The sequence below is a fragment of the Diuraphis noxia genome, unplaced genomic scaffold (genome assembly GCF_037042655.1).
Source record: "Diuraphis noxia isolate RWA-SAM2 unplaced genomic scaffold, SU_Dnox_SAM2 contig0005, whole genome shotgun sequence".
Taxonomy (NCBI): domain Eukaryota; kingdom Metazoa; phylum Arthropoda; class Insecta; order Hemiptera; family Aphididae; genus Diuraphis; species Diuraphis noxia.
The window spans coordinates 20,236,697-20,263,539 of NW_028301715.1; the positions used below are offsets into that span (position 1 = coordinate 20,236,697).

At 31.3% G+C, this 26,843-nt stretch overlaps 1 protein-coding gene across 4 annotated transcripts in view; it reads right to left on the reverse strand.

The window, feature by feature from the left end:
* Positions 1 to 636: 636 nt before the first annotated feature.
* The window catches only part of LOC107166366 (uncharacterized), a 102,947-nt gene continuing 76,740 nt past the window's right edge, over positions 637 to 26,843 (reverse strand). For 3 of the 4 annotated variants that reach the window (XM_089228654.1, XM_089228656.1, XM_089228655.1), the window contains 14 exons: positions 15,634 to 15,756; positions 11,679 to 11,800; positions 9,331 to 9,452; positions 9,102 to 9,228; positions 7,526 to 7,671; positions 6,994 to 7,152; positions 6,804 to 6,910; positions 6,459 to 6,646; positions 5,991 to 6,251; positions 5,484 to 5,663; positions 4,552 to 5,364; positions 4,376 to 4,479; positions 4,240 to 4,304; positions 637 to 2,911 (listed from right to left, as the gene is read on the reverse strand). In XM_089228654.1, coding sequence (XP_089084780.1) covers positions 1,954 to 2,911; positions 4,240 to 4,304; positions 4,376 to 4,479; positions 4,552 to 5,364; positions 5,484 to 5,663; positions 5,991 to 6,251; positions 6,459 to 6,646; positions 6,804 to 6,910; positions 6,994 to 7,152; positions 7,526 to 7,671; positions 9,102 to 9,228; positions 9,331 to 9,452; positions 11,679 to 11,800; positions 15,634 to 15,756 — 3,475 coding nt within the window. In that variant the 3' untranslated portion in view covers positions 637 to 1,953. The remainder of the gene's footprint in view (positions 2,912 to 4,239; positions 4,305 to 4,375; positions 4,480 to 4,551; positions 5,365 to 5,483; positions 5,664 to 5,990; positions 6,252 to 6,458; positions 6,647 to 6,803; positions 6,911 to 6,993; positions 7,153 to 7,525; positions 7,672 to 9,101; positions 9,229 to 9,330; positions 9,453 to 11,678; positions 11,801 to 15,633; positions 15,757 to 26,843) is intronic. The other variant, XM_089228657.1, reaches the window with a different exon arrangement.

Genomic DNA, 26,843 nt, shown 5'->3' on the forward strand with positions numbered 1-26,843 from the left:
CGATTATAAAAAATATTTTTCAAAAATGACAGGTAATATTTAAGATAAACATTTAATATTCAGAAAACAACCTTTTTGTTTTTTTAATCCTATTTTAGTTTGATGAAAATTTAAAATTGACATTTTGAAACATTAAACGAAAATATAGGTTAAAAATAATTTGATTTAACTCTTTCGAATAGAATTAAATTATTTTATGCGTGTAGCTAATACATTTACTCGTCATGTATAAATTTGTACTCTGGAATGAAATTTAAATTCAGTTTTAAAGCTGGTATGATTAAATAACGTTTTAATAATTTTAAATTATTGAACCAATAAATATATTAAAAATATTCTGTAGAATTTATTATTTTTAGATATACGTAGATCTATGTCAATGTAAATCTATTTTTTTTTTTTTATGATATTAAGTATTTATTAAAATATACACCTATTATTTTCATTAATATAAAATATTGATAAATAATTGGTTTTTTGCAGTTTTACTTTGAATATAAGTTTGTTATGTGCCTTTTATATTTTACTATAATATAACCATACACACATAAGTATAATTAAACCATTCAACTGAATAGATTTAAAATGGCCGGGTTTTGTACGCAATTAGGTTTTCACCAATATTTAAGACAGAGCATTTTCTAAAATATTATATTGTTATAATATTCATAGTCGTTCATTACTATGCCATTATTATTATGGTTACAATTTCCCAAACAATAACATTATAACAGGTGTACATTATTTTATTTACATAACACAAAACAATCAAACATAAAATAATAATAAAAATATACATAATATTTAGTCTATAAACTTTGGGTGTTTTAATATATTCCCTTTAATTAAATTCCAATATTTGTATTAGTATCAGTATAAATAATGTATTAAAGTGTATTCTGTTAAACAAATACGTAAAAAAAAAAAAAATACATACTACATATAATATAAATAACAATGACCACTGTCCACTATTATATTGGCTCCTAAAGGTCGTAACAATAATAATCTATTTAAAAACGACTATTATAGTGAATAATTTGCAATAATAACGTAGGTACGTAAAATATAATAGTATTTAAAATATAATTTTGGCTAACGAAAACAACTCCAAAATTAGTAATTTTAAACCATCTCTAAAACTTTAGAAATATTGAGCAAATGAGTAAAATACATAATGAAAATGCGAATTGTCACAAATATTTGGTTCTGGTGGTATGACTTTAATATCGTTATCGAGCCTATGACTTTGTTTAAACACAAAATAAAAATTAATAAATAGGACATCTAAATTATAAAAAAAAAAAAGGTATTACACCTATAATGAGCATCAGAAGGTGTTAGTCAGTGTTTCAATCACAACAGAAACACAGAAAACAGGACTGTGATTGCAAACGAAAAGTTTTGTTGAGCGCCATGTAGTTTATAATGAGGAAATTTTCAATTTAAATTCGGCGATCTCCAACTAAAGAAAATTGACGGATTCAATAAACGAATCGCAATAATCAGAACGGTATACGCATTTTGGTTTCGTGATTTTGATCAGAAAATTATTTTTATATAAAAATCAAGGAACGAGAGCAAATCGCACGAGTGGATGATAAATATTTAAAGTCTTATATTTGCATTCGGACATGCCGTGTTAAAAGAGCTGCGTCGCTAATTTATAGTTCAAACGATGATAATAATATGAGCCATCACAGCAGGTTATACAACAGGCGGAAACCTTTAAAAATAATTGACCGTAATATTGTATTCGTTTTCGAGGTTCAAATGCGAAACGAACAAAACCATCTACTACCTACACTAGGGCCGATAATGCGGTTGTAATAATATATATATATATATCATTACGATTTCGAACCATCACGTATCTGATAACAATAATCGAGTAAAAATATGTTAGTGCGTCTAGTGGACGATAATAATAGTCTGTTTTGAATACAGTATATACTATGCCCTGATTTTCCTCAGGTTGTCTCGGCCTCCGAACGATCTGATCGACTCGAGCAGATTTTCCCTGGGATCGATGTTCGTTGAAATTTCCCTGGGTTTTCTATACCGGCCCATTTGCAGTTTGCCAAATGTGTGCGACGACGACGGCGACGAGCTGCTGTCGGCGGCGGACGATTTCTTTTCCAACGGTCTCAACACCACGCTGCCGTCGTGTTCGCCCGCCGTCAACGAGACCGCTCGACCGCCGCGGTAACCGTAACCGTTGCTGAGTTTGGCTTGGGCTTTGATCGCTTCGGACAGGGCCAACACCGGGCTAGCCGTCTGCAGCTGTTCGGCGTACGGTTTCTTCAGTTCGACCGACTTCACTATCGGCACCCTGGACACGGGCTTGTCTTGGCAGTGGCCCGACTCGTCCGACGATCCGTTCGCGTGTTCCGCACCGTTTCCGGCCCTCATCTGTAACCTCTCTCTGATGCCGATGACGTAGTCCCGGTCGGTCTTGATGCTCACCTGTCTCTTGGGACGTTCGTTCCACGTGGATAGACTGATTTTCGGGGGACCAGTGTACAAATACCTCTTGCCGACCTTTTCGTCCTTGTCGACTGCGGAAGGTATTCGGGCTTCCGGTTTGTCGTCACGGCCGGAATCGCGTTGCACATCCGACATGCCGATTTTACCATCAGGCTCGACGTGGAGTTTGTTTTTGGATTGGACGTGTTGCGCGGTAGCTGGTGTCTCCGCGGTCACAGGTTTCTGCTCACACATGACTTCGTGACACTTAATGGGTTTAGGAAAAGCCACGGTCGCTTGCAGTTCGTCGGATTTCGTTGCTTCTACTTTTGGCGTTGACGCATTCGTTTCGAGGTCGTCGTTCTCGTTGTTCGGACGTCCGTTGTTTGTTTCTGATATCGTTTCCGAAAGTGATGTATTCGGAATATTGGAAACAACGTCGAAACTATAAAAATAATCGAAATGGAAATGAGTGAATTTGAGACACGCAAAATATTATTATGGTGTGTATTATATACGTAAGTAAATATTATTATATTAAATAGATCAATTTAAATAACCTAAATCGATTAACTGTGTATTACTCATTGTATAAAGATATTATAGGATTTAATGGGCAAACGCAAAATCCGGCATCGTTGAAGCATGTATAAAAAAATGTCGATGGTTAACTTAGACTCGATAGTTCTCATGAAATAATGATAAATCTATGAAAAATACTTAGAAATTATAGAATAATGTCTAATTATTTTAAAACAAAAAAATATTCATCATATGAAATTATTGTTGAATTTTTCTTACATTTTAATAAATACCAATGAAATCATGAAAGTATAACAACAACAACATAATATACATAATACGTGTATTATAATTAGTACAGACTAGAGTTGCGTTGATATGTTTGTTTTAGTGTATGCACTGTGTGCAGAATGCACATGGTTCAACACACGTCGATGTTTCAATAGTTTCATATCACATCAAATTCAAACACCAAATGTTATTTTGCATATTCGAAGGAGTATTGCATGCTAAATCATATTTTGTGCATATTTAATGTGAAGTGAATCAATACATTGAATTTAAACGGATTTCTGCGCAGGATTTGTTTTCTCTCTCTCTATACCTTCGTGTAACATTGAAAATTTGTATTCAGCGAAATGTGTTCATGTGTTGTTAGCTATCTATTATCAAACATTGAGTACAATATTTCAACTTTTCTGCGATTCATGAGCATTTTTAAAATTTAATTTTACATACTCATAGTATAAGTCATATACCTACCTAAAGTGTTAGCATACACATTGGAACATGTTTTGCGTGGGTCAGGCCGTCAGACAGAAAAAACAAATAGCGGGCTGACATGATGACATCTCTCATAATTCAAATTTACAGAAGAAAAAAACCCGTTGACACTGTTGTTGTTAATAAAGTTATTGTTAGTGTAGTATGAAAAATATTGCATTTAATATTTGAATCTATTGAAAATTTTAATCATTTGAATGTTTCTTAATTATTATAATAAATTGGCAAATTATGAATAGTTCAGTATTGATGTCCTGCGTAAAAGCAATTTTTAAACTATTTTTTTATGAAGTACATTAAATATAAATACAATGTATACAACCGCATTTAGTTAATTTTTAATTGCATATGACATTATTTGATTGAAAATAATTAATTCCAGGTTCTAAAGTATTGAGGAGGTTCGTTTACTAAAATCACCGAGTTTTTGACCACTCATAGAAAAAATATATATATATTTTTTTTTACCTTAAATTATCATTTTTAGTATTTTCTTTGTGATCTTTAATTTGAGGGAGAATTGTTTTTAATATCTGAAACATAATACAAAATAGTTAGTTGTTTCTGTTGACATTTAACAATATTAATGAAATTAAAATAATACCTGAAGAGAGTGTAAGGGAGAAGATTGTTCTAATGTAGGTTCAATTTTTTTTGGTATTATATCGTTTTCGCTGTCGTTGTCGTCTTGACAATTTTCTAGCGCATCTACATTAAAACCAGTAATAACTAATAGCCATTTTAAACTTAGATATACAAAAATGGGAATTGTTAACTAACCTTCTGTTATGTTGTCTACGCTAAACGATCTTTTTACTGGAGACTTGTCGTCATAATTAAGTCGTTCAGAAGAATAAGTTCGTCCAATATAGTGTTTGGCCAATCGATTCGATGGTTTTATATTACCACTCAAGAGACTTATATGTGACGTACTTCGTTTGACTGTTACGGATAAGTTAGTTCTATCCATACTGAACGACTTGTGTCTATTAACAGAGTTCGTGGATTGCGTTTTGTATGCAGGATTTGATTCTCGAGCTATTTGTGTTGTCTTCCACGTTTTAACCGAATCATCACAGAATATTTCTGTGGGCCTAGAGCAATCTTCATCATAAGCCACAATTTTAAAATTGTTTAGTTTAGATTCTTTTGGTTCGACAATTTTAATGGGTTTTTCGTCTGCGTGTATTTTTTCTTCACAACTGGATGGCAACGACGAATCATCTGATCCAATTCCCGAGTCTTGAGGGAAACAGTGGTATTCGTCCCCAATTATTTTCTTTACAGACTCCTCAGCTGTGATCTTATCCTCTTTCACTTCAACTGGATTAATAGTAGGTTCCTCCTGAAGGACGACATCTTTAAGGTTGCCGATGGTTACTGTATCGAACATCGTCATTGCAGGAGATTGGTCATCTCTAAATGCCGAAGGAGGGTCAGGCAATTTGTATTCCCATTCAATATCTGTAACTTCTGTGTTGTTTTCTTTAATGGTAACGATAGACGGTGTATCGTAACCACTAGTTGCATCTCCGAATATACGATCGATTTCTTCATCGTCCATACGCAATTCGTCTTCGTCGGCAGTTGAACCTGTATCACACCACATTTAAATTATATGCGTGGCTTTAATATTTAAATTTATTCCGACACCTTAATTTAAATAAGCATATCAAGCATAGAAAAATGAAAGAAGAAGTTTAGTAAAGCACCTGAAGATAATCGAGGTACTGTTGTCAAATCTCCAGGTTTGCTGGACGCCTGTGGTCGGTTTATGGTCGAAGATCGTATAGGTGGTTTAGGCGCTGGCCTTTTCGATTTCACTTCCGATTTGGATAAGTATTTACAACCTATTACAATCGAGGATGTGGGAGATGTGGGTTCAGTCAAATCTAGATAGGGTTTTAATATACATAGTTAAGCCAAGCAAGCCAGGATATACAATCGTGTAAAGAATAATAATATTATATACATAGTATTACAGTTGCAAGGGGTATTAAACTATTAAACATATTCTTCATTTTTACAAGCTAAAACATCATTCAGATGTTCTAAAAATTTATTCCAAGACTCAGTTTTGTATTGACTACTACAAACTGTGTTATTATCTACATTGTTTTGTGTTACTGTGGATTTATATTTATGAGTTGGTTCACTAGATAAAAAGCTTAAGGGCATTTTGGAATATTTTAGGACAGTAGGTGTTTTGGGTAACATACCTCTATCTACATCGGATCGACTAAGTGACGACAACGAGGATGTTGCTGGGGATAGATTAGGTTCAACTAAATTATTATTCAGTTCTATTCTGGAAACAGTTTTTGATTTTTGTTGTGGATCTGCTATATACAGTTTTGTAGTAACAGGCAGTGTTTGCGATTTTCTCTGTGTTTCCGGTTCGCTTTCAGATTCTTCTTGTGGTGGTGCAAGTTTGGGTTTATTGGCTAGTGGTGGTAGGGGTGCAGCTTTCTTTTTACGACCTAAAAATACAAAAATATTATTCATGAACTTATGATTTACTTTAATGACAGTTAGGCGAGTATTAAAAAACACACACGACATTGTAAATGTATTAATTTTTAATACTGTATTCATGTTTATTATTTAAAACCATATTGTGAAATGTTTAAATTCTAAATACTAATTTCTAAATTATTCACGGTGAAAACAAATGGTTTTGTACTCACTTTGAATAGATATGAGTGATGTAGTAGATACGGAGTGTTTTGATTGACCTATGTTGTTAGACATAAAAGGCATTTCGGAAAACTGGTTCTGATTTTGTCCGCAAGCTTGGAGATTGGTCATTGAACGCGACATGGTCGGGCCAGACGTTTTAGTAGTAGAAAAATTCCCAGACCTCGTCATTCCAACACTGCTCGTGACAAAAAGGAAAAAATTAAAACGAATACATAGTATATAGATAGTATAGTAACTATATAATTATATTCATTTGAATAGTTTTTAAAAATTTACGCATTTTAAGAAATGTTGTAATTAATATTAAATAATTTGTATATTTTTTATTTCACCTGCAATCAACAGCATCACTAAGGACTGAAGATTCATGGTATCCACTACTATCAGAACTATTTCTTGAATGTGAAATTATTGTTTGTTCTTGAGCATTTCGTTGTTGCTGAAATTATTATTTTGCATTTTTTTTTTATTATTTCTATATATTAAATGATTAGATTTAAGTTGACGTGTAATTTGTCTTACCGATGGTGGTTTTGGTGCTAGTCTTCTTTTTCGGACTGGCCTGGATGGCAATACTTTGACCATTATTGGATGTCTACGCGGGGTGTCTGAAGATTCATCTGATCTAGTCGGACTCAAACTTCTACCACCCAAACTACCACTACTCAAACTATCATCACACTGTTAACATATTCATATATTTAAATGTAAATAGAATTATTTCAAATCAAACTATCAAGATTCACTTGTTCAGTTGTTCAACATCAACACATACTAGACTTGAATATATTTATTTGAATTTAGTAGGTATAATAACAAGTAATTAAATATTCAATACTAAACAAAATATTTAACATTTTATAAAGACAATTAGGTAGAGCTAAGTTGTTATATTTAATTAAAATCATAAAAAAACACATCAAGTTATAGTACCAACTATAGGTAAATACCTATTTTGAAATTTTAATTTAGATATTATATACTAATTGCATACAAATAATATATTTTTATTATTGTATTGATTAATAATTAAAGTAATTTCGTGTTACGTTACCGAAAATTTTTTGGGTGTCCGGGACATGATGTCATCTGAAGATAGACCACCGATGAGAGCTCTATTTGTATTCAACACCAGAGACAATTGTTGTATTTTGTACTCGACTAATGTTTTACTCAAGTCCAAGGGCTCGTTCAATTTGTCTAAAAAAAACAATACGAAATAATAATAATGTGAATTGTTAGTTGTCATTCGTGACACTGTGTGTTACAAAAAATGGTGCCTCCGCTTAATTATTTTTACGAGTTAACATTGAAAGATAAGATAACAGTACTTGACAACGCAATGCGTGGAATTCGGGTGCAAATATATTATATATGTTAAAGAAGTAATTTTGTGCGCGTCAAATAGAATCTCAATGGCGTTCAATAATAGTAACCCAAACACAGAAGATTTGTGGAAAGTAATGCGGAAACAGTTTTCTCTGAGTGTTCGAATATTGCAAAACGTAAAAAAATTGATTTGATTTTATGGGGAAATGGTTTACATACAAGTACAGTCTGATTACCATACACGATATACAGATAAAAATCTAATTAAATTTATTTAAATATAAATTGTTTCGTTAATCGTACGATTTTCTTATTCATAGCAAAAACATTTGTGTATTCAGTAGTTGACACACATGAAAAAAAAAAAATGTATTAACATAAATGCAGTAAATTCTAAACTCCGGTGTTGTATTTTATATATCAAATATAAGAAAAGTATTGAAATTTTGAATATAATATTAAACTAATATTTTAAAACTTGTACACAACATATAGCCTCAATAACTATAGCGTACAAATGTGTTACAATATTTGTGACATGTTAGGTGTGTCAACATGAAGTTATAAATATTTCAGAGGCTGTGACGACCTACTCATTTTATGTTAATTTCCATGTCCACTTATTATGCACACATTATTAATATTTAATATCCTACAGTGGTTCTGGTTCATATAGGTACGCACCTACCTGTATAGTAAATACTGTTTATCCTATATAATTATAGCTATAGATTTCTGTAATTATTTTATGATGATAAAACTTTAAAGTAAAAATGATAAGAATATTAGATGATTTCATGATTCACTATTATTAATATATATTACAAGACTGATTGATTAACTGTTTATTAATATAATAATAATACAAATATTTCGATAAACATTAAATTGCAATTATAATGATTTTATGCAGTCGTAATTACTGATGTTGCGTTACGTGATGTGTACTGCAGTACAGGCACACTATTACTACCTATGGGCTATAATCAGTTATCGGTAAAACTATTCGCTAAAAGGTCACCATGCAATAAACCATAAATTGACTAGATTACGATTACGTCATAATACTCGTATTATGACAAATAATATTGGTTTCTAGCTTCAATCCGAAAATTAGTTAAACTCGCAGACGAAATTTTAAATTAATATTTTAACAGGTGGCAAATCAGTAACTACCAAAGTTTGTATTGGTGTTACTGCTGAGGTTTAAGTTTTGAAATATGTACTCGAATACCTATGTGTTTTTTGAACGTACCTATATACTATATAATAATAAAAAATAAAACGCAATGAAAACATACCTGGTTTCCTTAACGTATACTTGGCCGGATCAAGATTTTTTTCGAAACATACTTGCTTGAGAATGCTGTTAAGCTGCGTTTTTGGACTTATTCGGGACACGTACAACTGATTTCTCGGTAAATGTACCTATATATATATATATTATAAATATTGAGAAAAGTATATAGGATTTAAAATATTAAATATTTACGTAGAATAAAAGAAAAATATTATAGAAAAATTAATTACCTGAAGACGGAACGTTTGTTCGAACGGTTTTGTGATGCATTTCATAATGGACTGGCTTTGATACCTGCCATTTTTACTCAAGTTTTTAGGAATGATGTTTACTGTCCACGTATCTAGGGCACCTGTAAAAGAGAGGGAGAGAATACGATTAAAAGGTGTCAAAGGTCGCAAACAGCAATTTAGAAAACGCAACCGTTGCAGTTTCCCGGTAGTATATATTCTTGTGGCAGATAGCACACAATGTAATGTTTTTTTAAAAAAAAAAAGAAGAAGAAACTGTCTGGTTATATTTCACTATCAAGTATAAACGTTGAATAATAGAGGGAAAAAGAAGTTTTTTTTTGTTTAAAAATTAAGGTGACGAATTTAAAACGAAACTTTCATCTGACAAAAATTTTCTGCTATTAAAAGTTATGTCACTTAGCAGTTTTTAATTTAGTTTAATGTCCTTTAAAGTCTAATGAATTCTACGTTCTGCCAACTACAATACTCTACAAGTTAGACATCATTATGCATCTAATATATAGAATAAATGAATAAATTTTTTAACCGTCCAAATCTAATTGATATTAATCAAACAGGACGGTGAGTTGAACAATCTAAAAATGTTTCAAAGCCATTATTTCACTCAATTTTTAATAATCATTTGAATTTTAAATTAATTTGTTTTGATAGTTATATTTTTAAAATATGTAGGTACCTACTATTATTTTTCTTGAAACATAATATGTAATTAGGTACCTACATTAAATGTATGTAAAAAATTTGTGTTTTTTTTTCAAATCGAGTGTGAAACGCGTTTAATTAAAAATACTCGTCTATCGAAATAAATGTCCTCTAATAATATAATTGTATCGTAAATATGATCCAACCCACGTCGAAACCATCGATAAAATTACTTATACGAAATATGAACTTTTTTTTCATAATTTATTATTTTTAAAAGCTTAGTATTATTATTATATAAGTTATCGTATATATTATATACTTTATAAGCACATTTTTTTTTTAGTCACACAATCAAGGTGTACCTATTATATCGATTAATTCACAACTTTGACCCAGATTAAAGGTTAACCACAAAAATTTGTTCACAATAATCCACAACAAATTCCAATAGTTTTTTTTTGTTTTTACCTTTTGGTTAAGATATATATATATATATTGTATATACACAAGTAAATTATCACTTGCACATGGTATCGTTATATACAAGGCGTAACAGATAGAACTGTCTTTTATTCAAATTAATATTTATTATTATTTTTTTGTGTGTATAATACATTTTAGATTCTGAGCGGAGCGATGAATGTATTGATTTTACCATGATGTGTGCGTTTTTTTTTTTTTTTGTGCCTGTCATCACGTTTTGGGGCAGTAAAAATGCTTCGATTTTTGACTTCAGAACCTCGTTCGATCAGAAAGTGAATCTAGTTGGTACTTTGAGGGGTCAAAAGTAAAAAATTCTTTTCTAAATAACCGAGAAAAACAAACTAAAAATTAAGGGGAAAACGGGAAATTTTACGCACACCCATTTTTCGACAAAATCGATTTTGGTTTTTGATGTAACTTTAAAACGAATTACCATAGATACATAAAATATTCACCAAATGTTTATATATATATATTCTATCCACCATGCAATTTTCAAAAAATTTCGATTTAAGTTGAACTATTCATAGGCATTTGAAATTTTCGATCATTATTAGTTTTTTTAAAATTAATATCGATAAAAATTTATTTGTTAGGCAGAAAAGCTTAAAAATTTAATACAAAGCTCTTAACATATTGTTACAATAGCAGTTGAAAAATAAAAGAAATTCATAGTCACAATTTCTTTTTCTAGGCATTCAAAGTTTGAATTTTGACAAAATACGTAAAAATCACGAAAATTCACAAATTATTTTAAGCTAGAAATTCATAAAAAATTTAATACAAGATTCCTTACAAGTTTTTCAATCTTTATCACAAATAATAAGTCCACCGGAAATTCAAATTTTTTCATATTGGATTTTCACTGGATTTCACATTTTTTAGTGATTTTCTTATTTTGTTGTAACTCTAAAAGTCTAAAACAAATGACCGCAGATACTTGAAATTTTCACTGAATGTTTATATAGGCATTTTCTATATTTGATAAAATTTTCAAAATATTTAGATTTGTTTTGAGCTGTTTACTGACATTTTAATTTTTCAACTTTCTTAGTTTTTTTTTTCTATAAATATCTATATATAGTTTTTGTCATACGTTTAATTAGCATAATTTTTTTCGATCAGTTCTTTCTTTTACACTCTGTATACAATATGTGAATGTGGTATATATGTATATATATATATAGTATACTTACCGATAGGAGTGCTGGGCTTATACGGCAAGACCCCGCGGTCGCCGATGGCGTGCAACGCGTGACTGCCGGGCGATAGTTTGTGGGCAGTAGTGATCTGCACAAGCAAATCCATCATCGGCGTGCTAAAAACAAAAGCAAAAACAACGTCTAATTATTTTTGTAAATCAAATCGTGATTTTTTTTTTTTTTGGTTCGCTCCGGACTATACCCATAACAAATATATAGGTGCTAACAAAAACAATAATAATAAACACGACGACCGTTTCCCGACGCCGCAAACCCAATGATCCGAAACAATAGATCTCGACCATGTGCACAACAACAGTTCTATTATTATACAATAATATAATATGCACTGCAAAGAAATCTGCTGCGTAACACATATCCGCACGGTGTGTCGTATAATAATATATGGGACATATATAGTTAATGGGCGTGAGGTACCTATATTTTATTTATATACGATCACAGCCGACAGTGACACACTCTCCTGCAGTCTCCTACGGAGGTGGCAGGCAAGCATTTTTGCCATGACAATGGCCACAATAATCGATTACCGTGTAGTCTTCGTTGTAGGCAAATCCGCCTGTAGGTCGTGGTATGTTACCGTCGTCGAGCTTCCGAGTTTGGTTTTATTTTTTTTTTTTTTTTGCTCCTGTCGTTTTGTCTCTTTGTCTAACGCTGCACTTTCCATGTGTGATTATTTTAGGACGCGCGTGCGCGTGTCGATCATACAATACGCTATATACAGATAAGATTCGACGGATATTATAAGATATTATATTGTCCTATTGATAATCCGACGTCTATCATCATTGCTGTATGATCAAAAAATCGATTTCAGATTTCATAACAATAAAATATATTATTGTTTATTGGAGGAGGTATAATCATTGTTGCGTCTTATATTGGTTTACGTTGCTCAGACCACGGGTACAAAAATTGACGAATGCCACACTGAAATTCGAGTTGAAATTATACACGGCCGATCGCGCATCATCATCATCACTAACAGTAAATATTTTCACGATGATTAATTTTATTAATTTGCTGATTGCTATAGCATAGGTAAGTTAACATTAAAAAAAAGCAAATTGGAAACCTGAGTTTATGACAAAATTATACACGTATAGGTATTTGATATTTTGTTAATATGGTGCATATTATTATCCGACTTTTTGCGATATTTAAAATGGTTTTACAAGGTTAAGTATGGTATTGCATTGATGCATTAAATTATGTTTAGGAAAAAAAAATAAAGCATATAGAGTTCAAAAACAATTTCTAAGATAGAATAATCGCAAGTTCAAAGATTAATATTATAAATGCAAATTAACGCGCAAACTAATAAAGTTGTGCTAAATTATGTTATTTTTTTCAAACTAAATATACAATGAATGTTATTACAGCTTTAGATGTCCTTATTAAGATTATAAAATATTCAAAACCTCAGGTCGAAATATATACATGTAACACAAAATATTTTAACTCAGAAACAGTATAGTATATTAATTGATAATTTATTTTTCATTAATTAGGGGCAACTATAGTCATCATATTATCATTATACGGTTTTCAATACGATTGTTTAGAAAATAAATGAATGTTTAAATGTTATTTAGTCCTAAAAAAATCAATAATATGACCTCAGGAAATTCTACTAATTCAAATCAATTATTAGATGACTAAAAAACAATTATTAATTTATCTATATATATATATATATATTAATGATGGTTGGTATTTACACTCTGAGTAATTATTGTTTGGATAGAGCATTATTTTATAGATGACGTTTGTTTTAAAATAACTAATGATTTTATACTGTAATAAGCGCCATCATTAAAAACATAAATTATATATATCTTAGGATAACGTAAGCGTATAAAAACTAATATAATTCAGCAAAAACAATATTTTGGATTCAAGAGTATAGATACTTATTCGTACACATCCATTATAATATGTATTATTTTGTTTTCTTAGCTAGTAAACCTAGTTCGTACTACTACTATTATGTTATTTCCTAAACAAATTATTTATTTAAACTTTAAGCAAAACGGTACAACAGAAAAAATAAGACACACACAGTGTGTGTTTTTAGACATTCGAAAGTTCAACAATGGCGTATAGAAGAGTTTGATGTACAAAAGGGTTGGATTCGTATTCCCAGAGAAACCCGTAGATGTTGTTTTGTTTAAATTTTTTGGAAAAAAAAAATGAACGGAATAAAATATTTATTATTCGTTACGAAATCGTACATCCAGTATAAATGATGTATACGAGGAACGTTCGCGGTAGATTTCGAAAAATACGGAAAGGATGATAGGTAAATACTGAAAATACGTTACTAAAGCACCAGTAAAAATGATAACATTTTCTGACGTATAAAAATAGTTGGAATAAAATATTTCGATTCACCTAACCTAAACGTTAGAATTAAAATAATTATTAACTACCTATTTACTCGTATTTTCTAATACATTGAGTAAAATATCGTTCGTACATATTCCGATTGTTCCAACTACCTATACGATTATAAATATTTACTTCGTAAACAATAAAACATACAAAATGAAATATGTATAGTCTAAACTCTAAACTACTTCTTTCTCAAAATACCCAGTAAATGGATTACGGGTGTTTCGTTGACACACGCCACAGATTAAGTTCGGACACAATAAATTGTTTTCTAAAAAATGCGCTTTCATTGAAACTGTCATTGAATATATAGTTTAAGTAATATTATTATGGGACGATTCGCATGACTTTACTAAGCATAATTTTGTATGATAAGGTGTCATTCCGTGTGCACGCAAGAGAAAAAAAAATATTGCAATCTCATTTTATTGGCCAACGCGCGTCAAAGGATAAGCAATAGAGCAATATATAATAGGCTATAACTGATTGGCGAGGTATTTATTATTTTTAATGGCAGCATACATTGCCAGTTATAGCATATTTGCCTACTTCATAATTAATGTTTGATTGCCTTGTATAAACATTTACAACTTTTTACGAGGAGAAAAAATGCGTTGTAATCAATAATCGTTGAAAACAAAAAATCTATATTGGATATAATTAAAACCCGATATTATATTTATGAGATGAGTTTAGCAAAGTCGTACCTATAAGTCAAGATTATTATGCATATTATAATACATCGTACCAGTAAACATAATTGAAACATTTCTTTGTAGGTACGAAGGTGTGAGACTTCAGCAGAACATTTCTATATAATATTTTGTCAAAAAAATGAAATAGATTTGATATAGAAAATAAAATATTATAACGGATTCGGTTCACGATTCATATAAATCATTATTATTTTTCTTTTCTTATTTCCGCGTGATTTATTCTCATTTAGCTGTGATGATATATAAGCCTTGGAATCGAACGTGAACACATTTTTAACGGAAATGTAAATCATATTGTTATAGATTTTTAGAATGGCTTTAGCCGGTATATTAGTATGTGAAGCATGAATCGCATGATAAATTGTTCAATCAACTCGATCAACGTAATACCACAATAATTGACAATCTTTTCAACACACGAAATCAATATAATATTATAATAGTCGTACGATAATATTACTAAATAAATGATTAAATCTTAAGCCCAGATAAAAAAAAAAAAAACAATATAATCATAACTGCAGTTACGGCGAAAAATCGAAAGATCAACTCTCAATAATATCAATACTGCAGTTGACCGTTGTAAAGAACAATACACACCGCATTAAAAAAAATATTATGGATATTCGCGTAACGAAAAATGTTCAAACGAATACGCGCGCGGCAGACGGTAAGTTCGAAAACATTGTTAATCTCCGAATACAACAATAATAACAATATCGATATACACATGGTCAGATTATTATTATTATTATTATAACAGTATATTATTATTATTATAGGCATAGGCACGCCGGATAATCTCAATGGATACTGACCTTCTCTCGACGCTCATCTTGATCACGGAACCGTTAGGCAGAATCACGTTCAGATCCATTGCCCCAGACAACATGTCGGGAGGCGTGTCTTCCGTCACCAGCATCTGCAAGGACATCGTTTGTCTGAAAAATCGAAAAAATACCGAACACATTAGCTAGCTGCTGCGACTGTATATAATAACTATTTGAGAATTATTAGGTTTTACACTTCACTCGTCACACTGCACACGCCTTGGGCTAGAAATCTCTATACGAGAGCAACACAAATGAATCATACGCACTCATTTGGGATAATTCTGGCTAGCTGAGCGTATATGGCTCAAAATAATAACATTTTTTTTCTCATATGATTGATGCTTTCAAAATAAAAATACACACATAACATATACTATGTATATAGGAGTAGGTAGATATATAACTACACGATCAGTACTCCTATACTATTATTGTTTCGATGACGGAAAATTAATAATACGTATAATTCGATTTCACACACATCATTCAGGTACCGATAAATTGGATATTTTCTAGGTAGGTATCTTTTCAAAAATTAAAACCAAACCGTCAGATAAATAATTAAAAAAGAAATTACGATTCCGAACGTTTCACTATTTCGGTGCGCGTCATTACACACAGCACCTATATCTAATAGTAATCATCGACCTTTGGAATAAATTAATTGAATCTTAATTTTTTCCACATTAAAAAAAAACATCCGTGTTTTAATGTTTTTATGAATAACTTGTAAATCATAATAATGCATTATAATTGTATTATACCGATCGATGGACGCGATGATGATCGTCTCGATAAATGCAATATAATTGATGTGGTTAACCGTGATAAAATTATATATATAGGTACCTATATTAACCTACCCAAACATAATGATAACACGATTTCGTCTTGATTTTCAAGGTAAAAATAATTGAAAATTATTTAACTCACAAGTAGAGTAGATATTAGGCAAGTTATTATTTTTAACCACCATATTATTATGATTATGCCTATAATAGTTATTATTCACATCGTGTTTGGTTTATTTGAGTACAAGTACACGTGATTTATTAAATACCATAGATACGCGTATATGTAGGTTCTCGTAGGAACCACTAATCACTGCTGCAATGCTCACCATTGCACGAGGATTTATAAGTTTTTTATTGACAATTTTTTTCGTCGCCGCCGTCGCCGACAGCAATACTTCAGGGTTTCGCCGTTGTTATGTACGTACACATTTTGTTTTGCGGCTCAAAGAATTTCATTACGGCCAAAACCAAAGAATGCACTCGAGGTATAATAATTATGGCGTCGGTACACATATTATTATTATTATTATTATTATGTTATTGTGTACCTATAGTGTATAGCGTGTAGTTGTTTTTGGCATTGTCGTCAATAATGTTTTTTTTTTCAGTCACATTAGCAACGCAAAAGAAATTGTGGGCGCAATCATGTATGACCAGAATGCGCGTGGTGGGCGAGTACACTGCGTATACAGTTCCTATTTTTTTTTTCAAAAACCGTTTTTAATGGTATTGTTTTTTTTTTGTCCATTTTGATACGACGCATGCACAAACTGTCCGAAGACCGTTAGCCGAAAAATGACGTGGAGTTATTATTTATTTACCGTTTTTCTTGTAAATCCTTACGAAGAACGTGAAATGTTCGGAATTTATTAAATATACCTATCTAGTCAGCTATACATGATGGTGGACCAATATTGCAAAGCCACTTAAAAAAAAATAAATAAAAAAAAACAAATTTCCAACTTCTTATAAAACCCATATCGCATAAATCGATAAAAATGTACGTTGTAAGTTGATAATATTCTTCGTCAATGACTTAAACATCGAAAATATTGGATCGTCAAATTTGGACGTCGAATCAAAGATTAAAGTTTAAAGCATATAATATAGAGGTATACGCGTACCTTTTTTATGATTACAACACTTCAAAAGATCGCGCATCGCTAGCCACTCTTTTATCTATTTTGCATATTCGAACAACAACAACAATGTATACATTGAACGCATAATAAAGTAATATTGATTTTATATTCGGACTGATGTCTACATCGATTGAAAGAGAATTCATTATGTAAAACGTTAATGACGGCGACAAAGTCTCAACGGTTGCAGCTCAGAGAATTTCTTCTGTTCGACGTTGAGGTAGCAAAAAAAAAAAAAAAACGTCACTCGTCTTGTTTCAAACTGATCTGCGCATTACACGTATTTTTATCATACAAAGTGTGTCGCAATAGCCAGTTTAAAATGATTTCACAATCAACCATTTAGTAATAATATACGCCAATGACGATGGCATCGAAATCATATTATTCATATTTTTGTGAGCACGGAGCACGGGCAGTACTAGCGTTATTGGTATATTATTATTCACTCGCACGGAACTAAAATATTTTGTCTTAGGCCGCAGTTAAATGGATCACACCGTATAATAATATCATGTACACCGCACGTTCAAATATACTATTATAGGTTTATAAAAGCGTGGACGCAGTCGGTTTTTCGTCTTTTTGACCATCGCAAAACCGAATATGATATAATTATTATTATGCACGCGTGTGTATCATATAGACATGGGTGGTCGCCCATTTGTAACTTTTCAGGGGAGGGGAGGCAAAATAAGAAAATTCTCAAATTTTTAGTTAAATAAAGATGTTAAATGTAATTTCAACATATTATAAATATAAATATGCTATTATACCTATTTATAAAATTAATATTTTTATGGTGTATAGTAATTAAGATACATTTTAATAAGTACAGGTATCTAACCTAACCTAACCTAATATTCAAAAAATATAAAAACGGATCTATACTCGTACTTTCAGAAAGAAATGAAATCGAAATCAAAATAGGGGCAAGAATTCAGCCAGGGAATAAATGCCTCTATGGTCTTGCGAAATTACGATATGGGATCGAGTTCACTTTCGAAGGATTTAAAAAATACAATTATACATTAAATCTATACGACCTGTAGTTACTTATGAAGCTGATACATGGGCGATAAGGAAAAGTGATGAAAGAAAAACTCTTAATTCTGGAAAGAAAAATACTGCGAAAGATTTTTTGGACTAGCAAAGGATATTCTAATAGTGGTGACTGGAGAATAAGAACAATAACGATGAATTAGAAACGCTCTTCCATAAACACAGTGTACTCGAAACAATGAATAACAAAACATTTATATACGGGCTGGGCATGCTTGGCGTAGCCAAACCCACTCAAACGCGTAGTATTAGAAGAAAACCCTATTGGGAATAAAGACCGCGTCTGAGATGGGAGGTCGTAGTGAAGAATGATGTGAAATCGTTAGGAGGAGGTGTAGACTGGAGGATACAGACATCGGATAGAGAAAATTGGAGACAAGGATGTATGTCGGGATGGTAATTGTGGCTGAGTTTACCGAAGAAGAAAAAAAAATATATAATCAAACGTATAAAATTCGGTATATCGGCAAATAAAAACTGCAAATTTCTTATTGGTTCATTCCAAAAATATTAATCACATCTTGGATGTAACTTATGTTCGAGTTCACTTTTTCACGATGAACGCTCGAAAACCTATTTGAATATCCTATGAAATTTAAAAATTTAATTTAATTTTGTCAACATCATGCTAATATTTGTTAAAATATAAGTTTATATACATTTTCCAGAGAGGGGCAAGTGCCCCGTCTTGCCACTTCCCCACCATTGGCCAATGAGTATATATAAATGTACAATACATGTTATCCTGCGAATCGAAATCGCTCACACACACCATATATATATATACGCCCTATTACTATCGTGCACCTATATAATATATACATACGAATTGAATACGATCAGATAATACTGTCGCCGCCGTGACTTATATACATATAGGCAGGTATTGTATACAGCGTGCAGTGCATAACATATTAAAATACACCGCGGTTCCGGTTACGATCTCATCCGGATATTTAGCCGCCTCACGATGCGTGCAAGATGGAAAAATATTACGAGTTCACGAAACGCTACTTCTTGACCTTCAGATGAACGGTATACGTCGTCGCCGCCAACACACTATACATAATTTTTGCCAACGAGTTCACCAAACTTGCGCGCCGGGTCATTGTATTCGCTAATTTCGATTTATTATGTCCCTATTAATGTTTTGTCTTCTATATACGGTAAGTTCCCGGCGGTTGCACCCGTGTACGCATCATCATATATTATACGCATATATACGTATATATTAATTTATAGTTTGCCTTTTTCCTCCACAACAATTTTTTCATATATCAATAATTATTTACGTTTATACATAATATACGTAATTCATATAAATGCATATAATTGACAATAATCGTAGTGAATAAAATACTATACATTATTATATTGTACCCATACACCGTAAAATATCGTATTTTTTTTTTTTTTGCAAAAAACATTATAATACAACACTTAAATTGTTTTTACGTTGCAGTTATATCATATCATTATCATCGTAATTCGTCCATGTTGACTGTATTATACGATTATGACGTATCCAGGTAGGTATTTCCATCAGCCGGGATTATATGCATATAATATAATATACATCATACAGACTGCAGCCCGAGTGTATATAATTTATTGGATTTTTCGTCAAGTTTTTGCACTTCAATTTTAAGACAGTAAGTTATAAATTTATCGTATTGATCATGCGGCTTTTACTGGTTTGACACATCATACGCCTGCACGCGTATTTTGTGTTTCTATTGACAAGGCAAAACGTACGCATAGAAAATCACGATAACTACATTTTTGAAATGTTGTCAATCTGCAGTCACAGTTCGTTATTTCTTTGAAAATAAAGCACAAAGCGCTTTTATTTAAATTTAGATGCGACGTACGAGAGATTTATTTGTCTACTGTAGACCGTCTTGTGATATAATAATTATAATCAACAGATTATACATGGCGGGACAGCAAAATGGGCGATTGCCCTACACTGCAGTTACATACGGAAATCGCTCTTTTTTGCCGCCCCACCCTGTATTTAGTTTTGAAGAAAGGCCATTTTTTATTGGACATTTTAGTTATGTAAGACTCTTGATTTCGTCACATAACAAAATAATAAGAGAGCCAATATTATAAATTTAAAAATCATAACCAGAAATCGTTGATGTTTTGCGGATATTAGATTTAGACACATACGATAAATCCCTTTTCGATAAAATCTCTAATAGAAACGAAAATATTTCTGCACAATTCAAGATACATAGGTACATATAATAATTAGGTACTTGTCATTTGTAAATAAAATCATTAAAATTGTTATGACTTACAAATTATAATCAATTTATAGTTTGAAATTTAAAATTAATCGTCAGATGCCTAATTTACAACTGAATTATTATGTAAACATTGTAAACATTCCAAATTTCGAGTGGAACGTGATGATTTTGAGATTAAGGTTCACGATACAAACTCTAAATACGCCATATAGGTACTGCGTCGGATTAGCTCTTGACTGTTAGAATATATTAGTTGTTGAATTGTACGTGGTACACTATATTATATATGTGCATTGGGCTATAGTGTGGTTGACTATGTCGTGCAAACGAAACATTTGTTATTTAGTATATTATTATTATTATTCGTGGTATTTATGTTTCGCATCATAACTGCGGATTTGTCGTTCTGATAGTAATACTAAAATTTATTTACCTGGGCTGCAGGTATTTACAATGTTTCTTCAAGATTAAAACATAATTTATTGTATATTTTGTCTAGTATTTAGGTCTGTTGACATACCATAACCTTGGAACGACACATGCCGCTTTATTTATTAAGTATTTTGTAATTAGTTCGCTATTAGTTTGCACCCAACGAATCATTTATGTGCGACCACATGGTAATAATATATATACCGAGTGTTCACCAATCTTAGGGAAAACTGAATTTTTCGGCCGGATTATGTTGGAAGAAATTGAATTTTTTTTTACAAGCTAATGATATGTAAATACAAATTTTTAACCCGCTGGGTGCGAGCATGTGCAATGGAACTTATTTTTTTTTTTAATAGCAACCGGTATTTTTGATACCAAATACGGTTAGACTGAATTTTATAAAATGCATAAAATGATTTATAATTATTTATGATTGGTTACTTTTTGAATAATTGTACGTATACCTACAGTTGCAATCAATTTTATATCCGTATTATATTAATCTTATTTAAAACACGTATAAAAAAAAAAGAAAAAAAAATGTAAAAATATTCAAAAAGTAACCAATAATAAATAATTCTAAATGGTTTTATGCATTTTATAATGATGAATATTGTAAAAATGTATTATTTATCAAAATTTGAATGGCTCTCATTCAGTCCATTTTGGCTTTAGTCATGGTTAGTTGGTCAAAATTACTTAAAAACAATCAGTCTATCCGAATTTTGAATCAAAAATATTGGTTGATGCTATTAAAAAAAATAAGTTGTGTTGCGCATGCGCGTACCGAGAGGGTTAAAAATTTGAAATTAATCTGAAAATGTGTATTTATATACCATTAGCTTGTAAAAAAAATTCGATCTATTCCAACATAATCCGGCCGAGAAATTCAGTGTTCCCTAAATTGGTGAACACACGGTTATTATATATCTATATGTATATACCTAGTTTTCGCGTAGTTTTGTGATAAAGTCAAAAAAAATTGGTCGTCATATTTTAACCAGCCGTTTGTTTATCCGTCCTGCAATATCGTTCAACTAGCTCTATGTCCACATATACATATACATACTGTTTGGCACTGTATGTAGGTTATATACTTCTCGTGTCTCGTCTGTTCATTTTTCACGTGCTAATATCACTGCATGGTTCTGCAGCAGACGTATAATATTTTGTTTTGAGAAAAATCTGCAACCATTGCACTATAGGTACCTCTTACCTACGTATACACATCGTAATAATTAATTAAATAACAATTATTATATTACTGTATATAATATATAGGTACCTAGCGAAATGTTATACGAATTATAAATTGCAGTTACAGTTAACATATAATATCACGATTATGTTTGGTTTCTCGAGTTAATTATCGTCGAGTCGTTTTGGCATAAAATAATATTATATACGCTGAATATAATATGTATTATAACAATGCGATTGCGTGCATAATTATTTTATAATATAGCCGTTCTCTAAACAATTAGGTATAATATATACGTTATATATACATCATGCAGAAACGTCGACAATGTTTTTTTTTTTGTATTAGTATTGCACATTGTTGTTTAAATAACATCACTCTAGGGAAGCCCGTCATATATACAGGGTGCAATAGAAATACCTGACCAAAAAATAAATAAAAAATTATGCCAATTTAAAGTATGAAAAAAATGATAATATTATATTATGATAAGTAAATAATTTATAAAATATACTCATGTAAGCAAATTCTTAAAGACCATATTCTTTAAAAAATAATCTACTTGACTTAGATAAATCTTTTTACCATAAAAATTGTTCTTATAATTAGATTCACAAATAGGCTATTTTGAATTTATTGAAACATTTTTTTATTAAATCAATTTTTTTTAAATTTCTGTACTAAAAAATGTATTGAACATATAGTGCTAGGGCCATTAAATGAACAAAATATAATAAATAAATAAATAAAAAATATTAATTAGAAAAAAATGTATTCCAAAAGTCAGTTGTATCTGTTACACCTGCTAGTATATTATATACGCATAAACACCTAACATTTTCGAATTCGCTCTATAATGTAGGTAATAATGATTAAAAAGTGCTGGGGGAGGCTGACAATATAGAGGTAGGTATAATTTTACAATATCATCATGCTTGAATCATCGAAAAAATGTCATTATTATTTAAACATCGAAATTGTCTATTATTACATAATATATTATTTTCGATACACAAGAGACGACTATATGGAAACGTTTTGAAAATTGACGGAAATGTTTACTGCAAAAGACCTGCTCCGCGGAGTACGATGCAGGACTATATTATACGATATCGATATCGATATATTATTATATCATATTATTACAGTTACAAAAGTGCCGCAGCCGTATAACTAATATTGTTTTCTTCGAGGTTTAAGTTTTAAAAAATCGATTTTTTTTGTGCGCTTTAAAATACTCTCAATAGTCTTTGTCGTCGTTTATACTATGGTTTTGTTTGACGCCAGCTATTATATTATTTTACGTTTTATTCCATCGGATGGCCTCCATTCGGTATTTTGGTGTACTCGTTGAAAATGCCATATATAGGTATATACATATAGACCTACCTATAGCTAAGTCTGTCATTTTTTTTTCTACTAAACAATGGTCGGTAGTAATTAGTTAATGATTAAAACGGGCTGACACAATTGAACTCTATATAATATATACTCCTCTTAAATATACTATATATACAGCATTAAACTAAAATGTGTATCGTCCTCCGAAATAGGTAGGTATAGTATAATATATAATAATATACAATACTCTATACAAAACAATACGCACACGTAGTTGTTTACACAATACATAATAACAAGTAGGTATATGATAATAATGGAATAAAATCAGTCAAGTAAGTGCAAGGTCGTTTTGAGGTAAATACAATATAATAATGTTTATTATATACGTGAACAAATGCATCGTGCATGCACGTTAAATTAATCAATTTTTCAATAATTATTTTAGATTTATGCATATATTATATATACGTCTCAATATTGCGGGAATATATGATACTAGGGGCACACATTTGATGATGATAAGAACTAAAATAATATATACTAAACATAAATGGCAGAAACATATGAGTGTGCTCATTTCAAAACTATAGTGGTGTGCACACTCGAACCTCACGAATCGAGTCTATGATGAATATACTCGAATAAAAAGTGCATAACTAACGATTATAATATTATATTATCGGTAAAGAATTATATAAAAAAAAAAAACAATCTATTTATGAATAACAAAGTAGGTATACGATTTTTTTTTTTTATTATTTAATGTTTTGCGGTTTTCGAAGGACCTTATTACAATAATTATTACGACATAATAATACTCCCGGAAACCGTATATCGCGTAAGTATGTAATTGTTGTAGTAGGTAATTAGGATTTTTAAATTAATGACGCGAAATTATCTTGAATTTTTCAAAACTCTGCAGCTCGCGGTCATTAAACCATACTTTGTATGTAAGTAGCGTATATATTATAATAGTATTTACGCGTGAGGATATACCCGTTAGCCGTAGACTTATATATTCGCCGCCCGGATGAAAACCAGTTTTTTCAATAAACTAAACAAATTATTAAAAAACGTGTGATTAATGAAAATGAAATGTTGAAAAGTCAAAATTTTCAGCAAAACAAGCTCTATAAAATAGTTATCTTCATTTTTTTTTTCGAAAATTAAAAAATAAAATATATGTAGCCCTTGTCTATGTGAGTCCAGCAATAAAAAAGAAAAACAGATTCATGATATATTTATTATACCAGGAGATATGGCGCAACGGGTAAATCCTCGCGGGACACGCAGTATATATTATTATACAGGGCGATTCTATTTTATCGCGAACCAGACAATGTAAAAGAACAGAAACAGAAGACATTTTTAACACAACCCGACTACCGTACAATATGTTATATTTTGTTCGTATCTATACTGTGAATACATTAAGGATTTTAAGAATGCTGCCCCTTAGATGTTTCTATGAGAGTATACACTGGTGCTGCTGGTTCACATTAACATAATCACTCTGTATGTATATAATGTATACAACCTAACGGATTCAGATCGCATGTACACACGAGTGGGTACATCACACATACACACGTGTATGGATTTATATGCTCACATATATATACTAATAGTTAATGACTGGCTATAATACAACACATGCAGAGGGCACCTACCTTATATATTATAACTATAATAATAATAATAATAATTATTATTATTATTATTGTATTACATTTTTTACACGACTAATATTGTATTATATACCCGCAGCTTTACGTCGTGAATTTACATACTACATACATATATACCCATAAAAACATAAGAGGTGGTACATATTATATAGGTACTATAATACATGACACGGCGTGTAATTTTTTTTTCGCGTTTAAAGCAAAACGCCGTCGCCGCAACCGATATAGGAGATAATGTACGTATAACATAATACCTGTAGAAATATAATATTAATATAATATATTATGAGACGCGTTGTTACAGCGGACACCGATCGAGCGTTTCGTCTTCCGAGCCCGACCGACACAATATCATTATAATAATAATAATATGTACACCATGAGAACTGCACACACTCACCACTCGCGTACAACATTATATACATCGTTATAAATAATATTATATTTTACTACTATCTATCTTATATATATTATTATTATACGGTAAGAGTATCCTCCTCGGCCGAGGACCCAGTGACCCGTTTCTCGAACCCGTTTGGCAGCCGCGCCCCGGCTGCAGCACCACGCCACGCCAGTGCGTCTCGTTCTGTGCGCTTTGTCGCTACTCGCTGAGGATCCACATACACGCCCAGTGTTCGGTTATCATCGTCGGTTACCAGCCGACCAAACGTGGTTAAGGGGCCGCCGCATCCGAGCGGTGGTCGTTTGTGATATTAAAACATTTCAAAATATTTATAGCTACCGGCCCACATATACACACATTTGCAGGTGCGCGTAATGTTTATGCAGATTTACCTGCGTTTGATGCCACACGATCGTAATTTACACAGATATAGGTCGAATCTTTCGAAAGGCACCACCAAACTTGTCAAAAAATTGTTCGTAAAACCGTTTCGGATAATCTATATTATAATAGTCGCGCCAAATTGCCCAAATTTAAAAAGAGTATTTTATATTGAAATATTTTTATTTTGTTCGCTGTGTAATAGTGATTTTTCTTGTTGCAGATTTTTTCAAAACCATTAATATAATAGGAACTTCAGTCATAGTTAAAATGTTAAAATGAAAAACATGAAAATAACAAACTCGTTCTTAACTTGCAACGTTATTTTTTCGTATTTGCGATATCAGGAAAACAGAAATGCCACAACACGACAACGTCTTTGTCGATTTTGTGTAAATTTTCGTATAAATAATTCATGCAGGCGCGGATTTAGCCCGAGTTTAGGAGGGGGGGAATATTTTACATACAAAATAAAATATCTAATAAAATA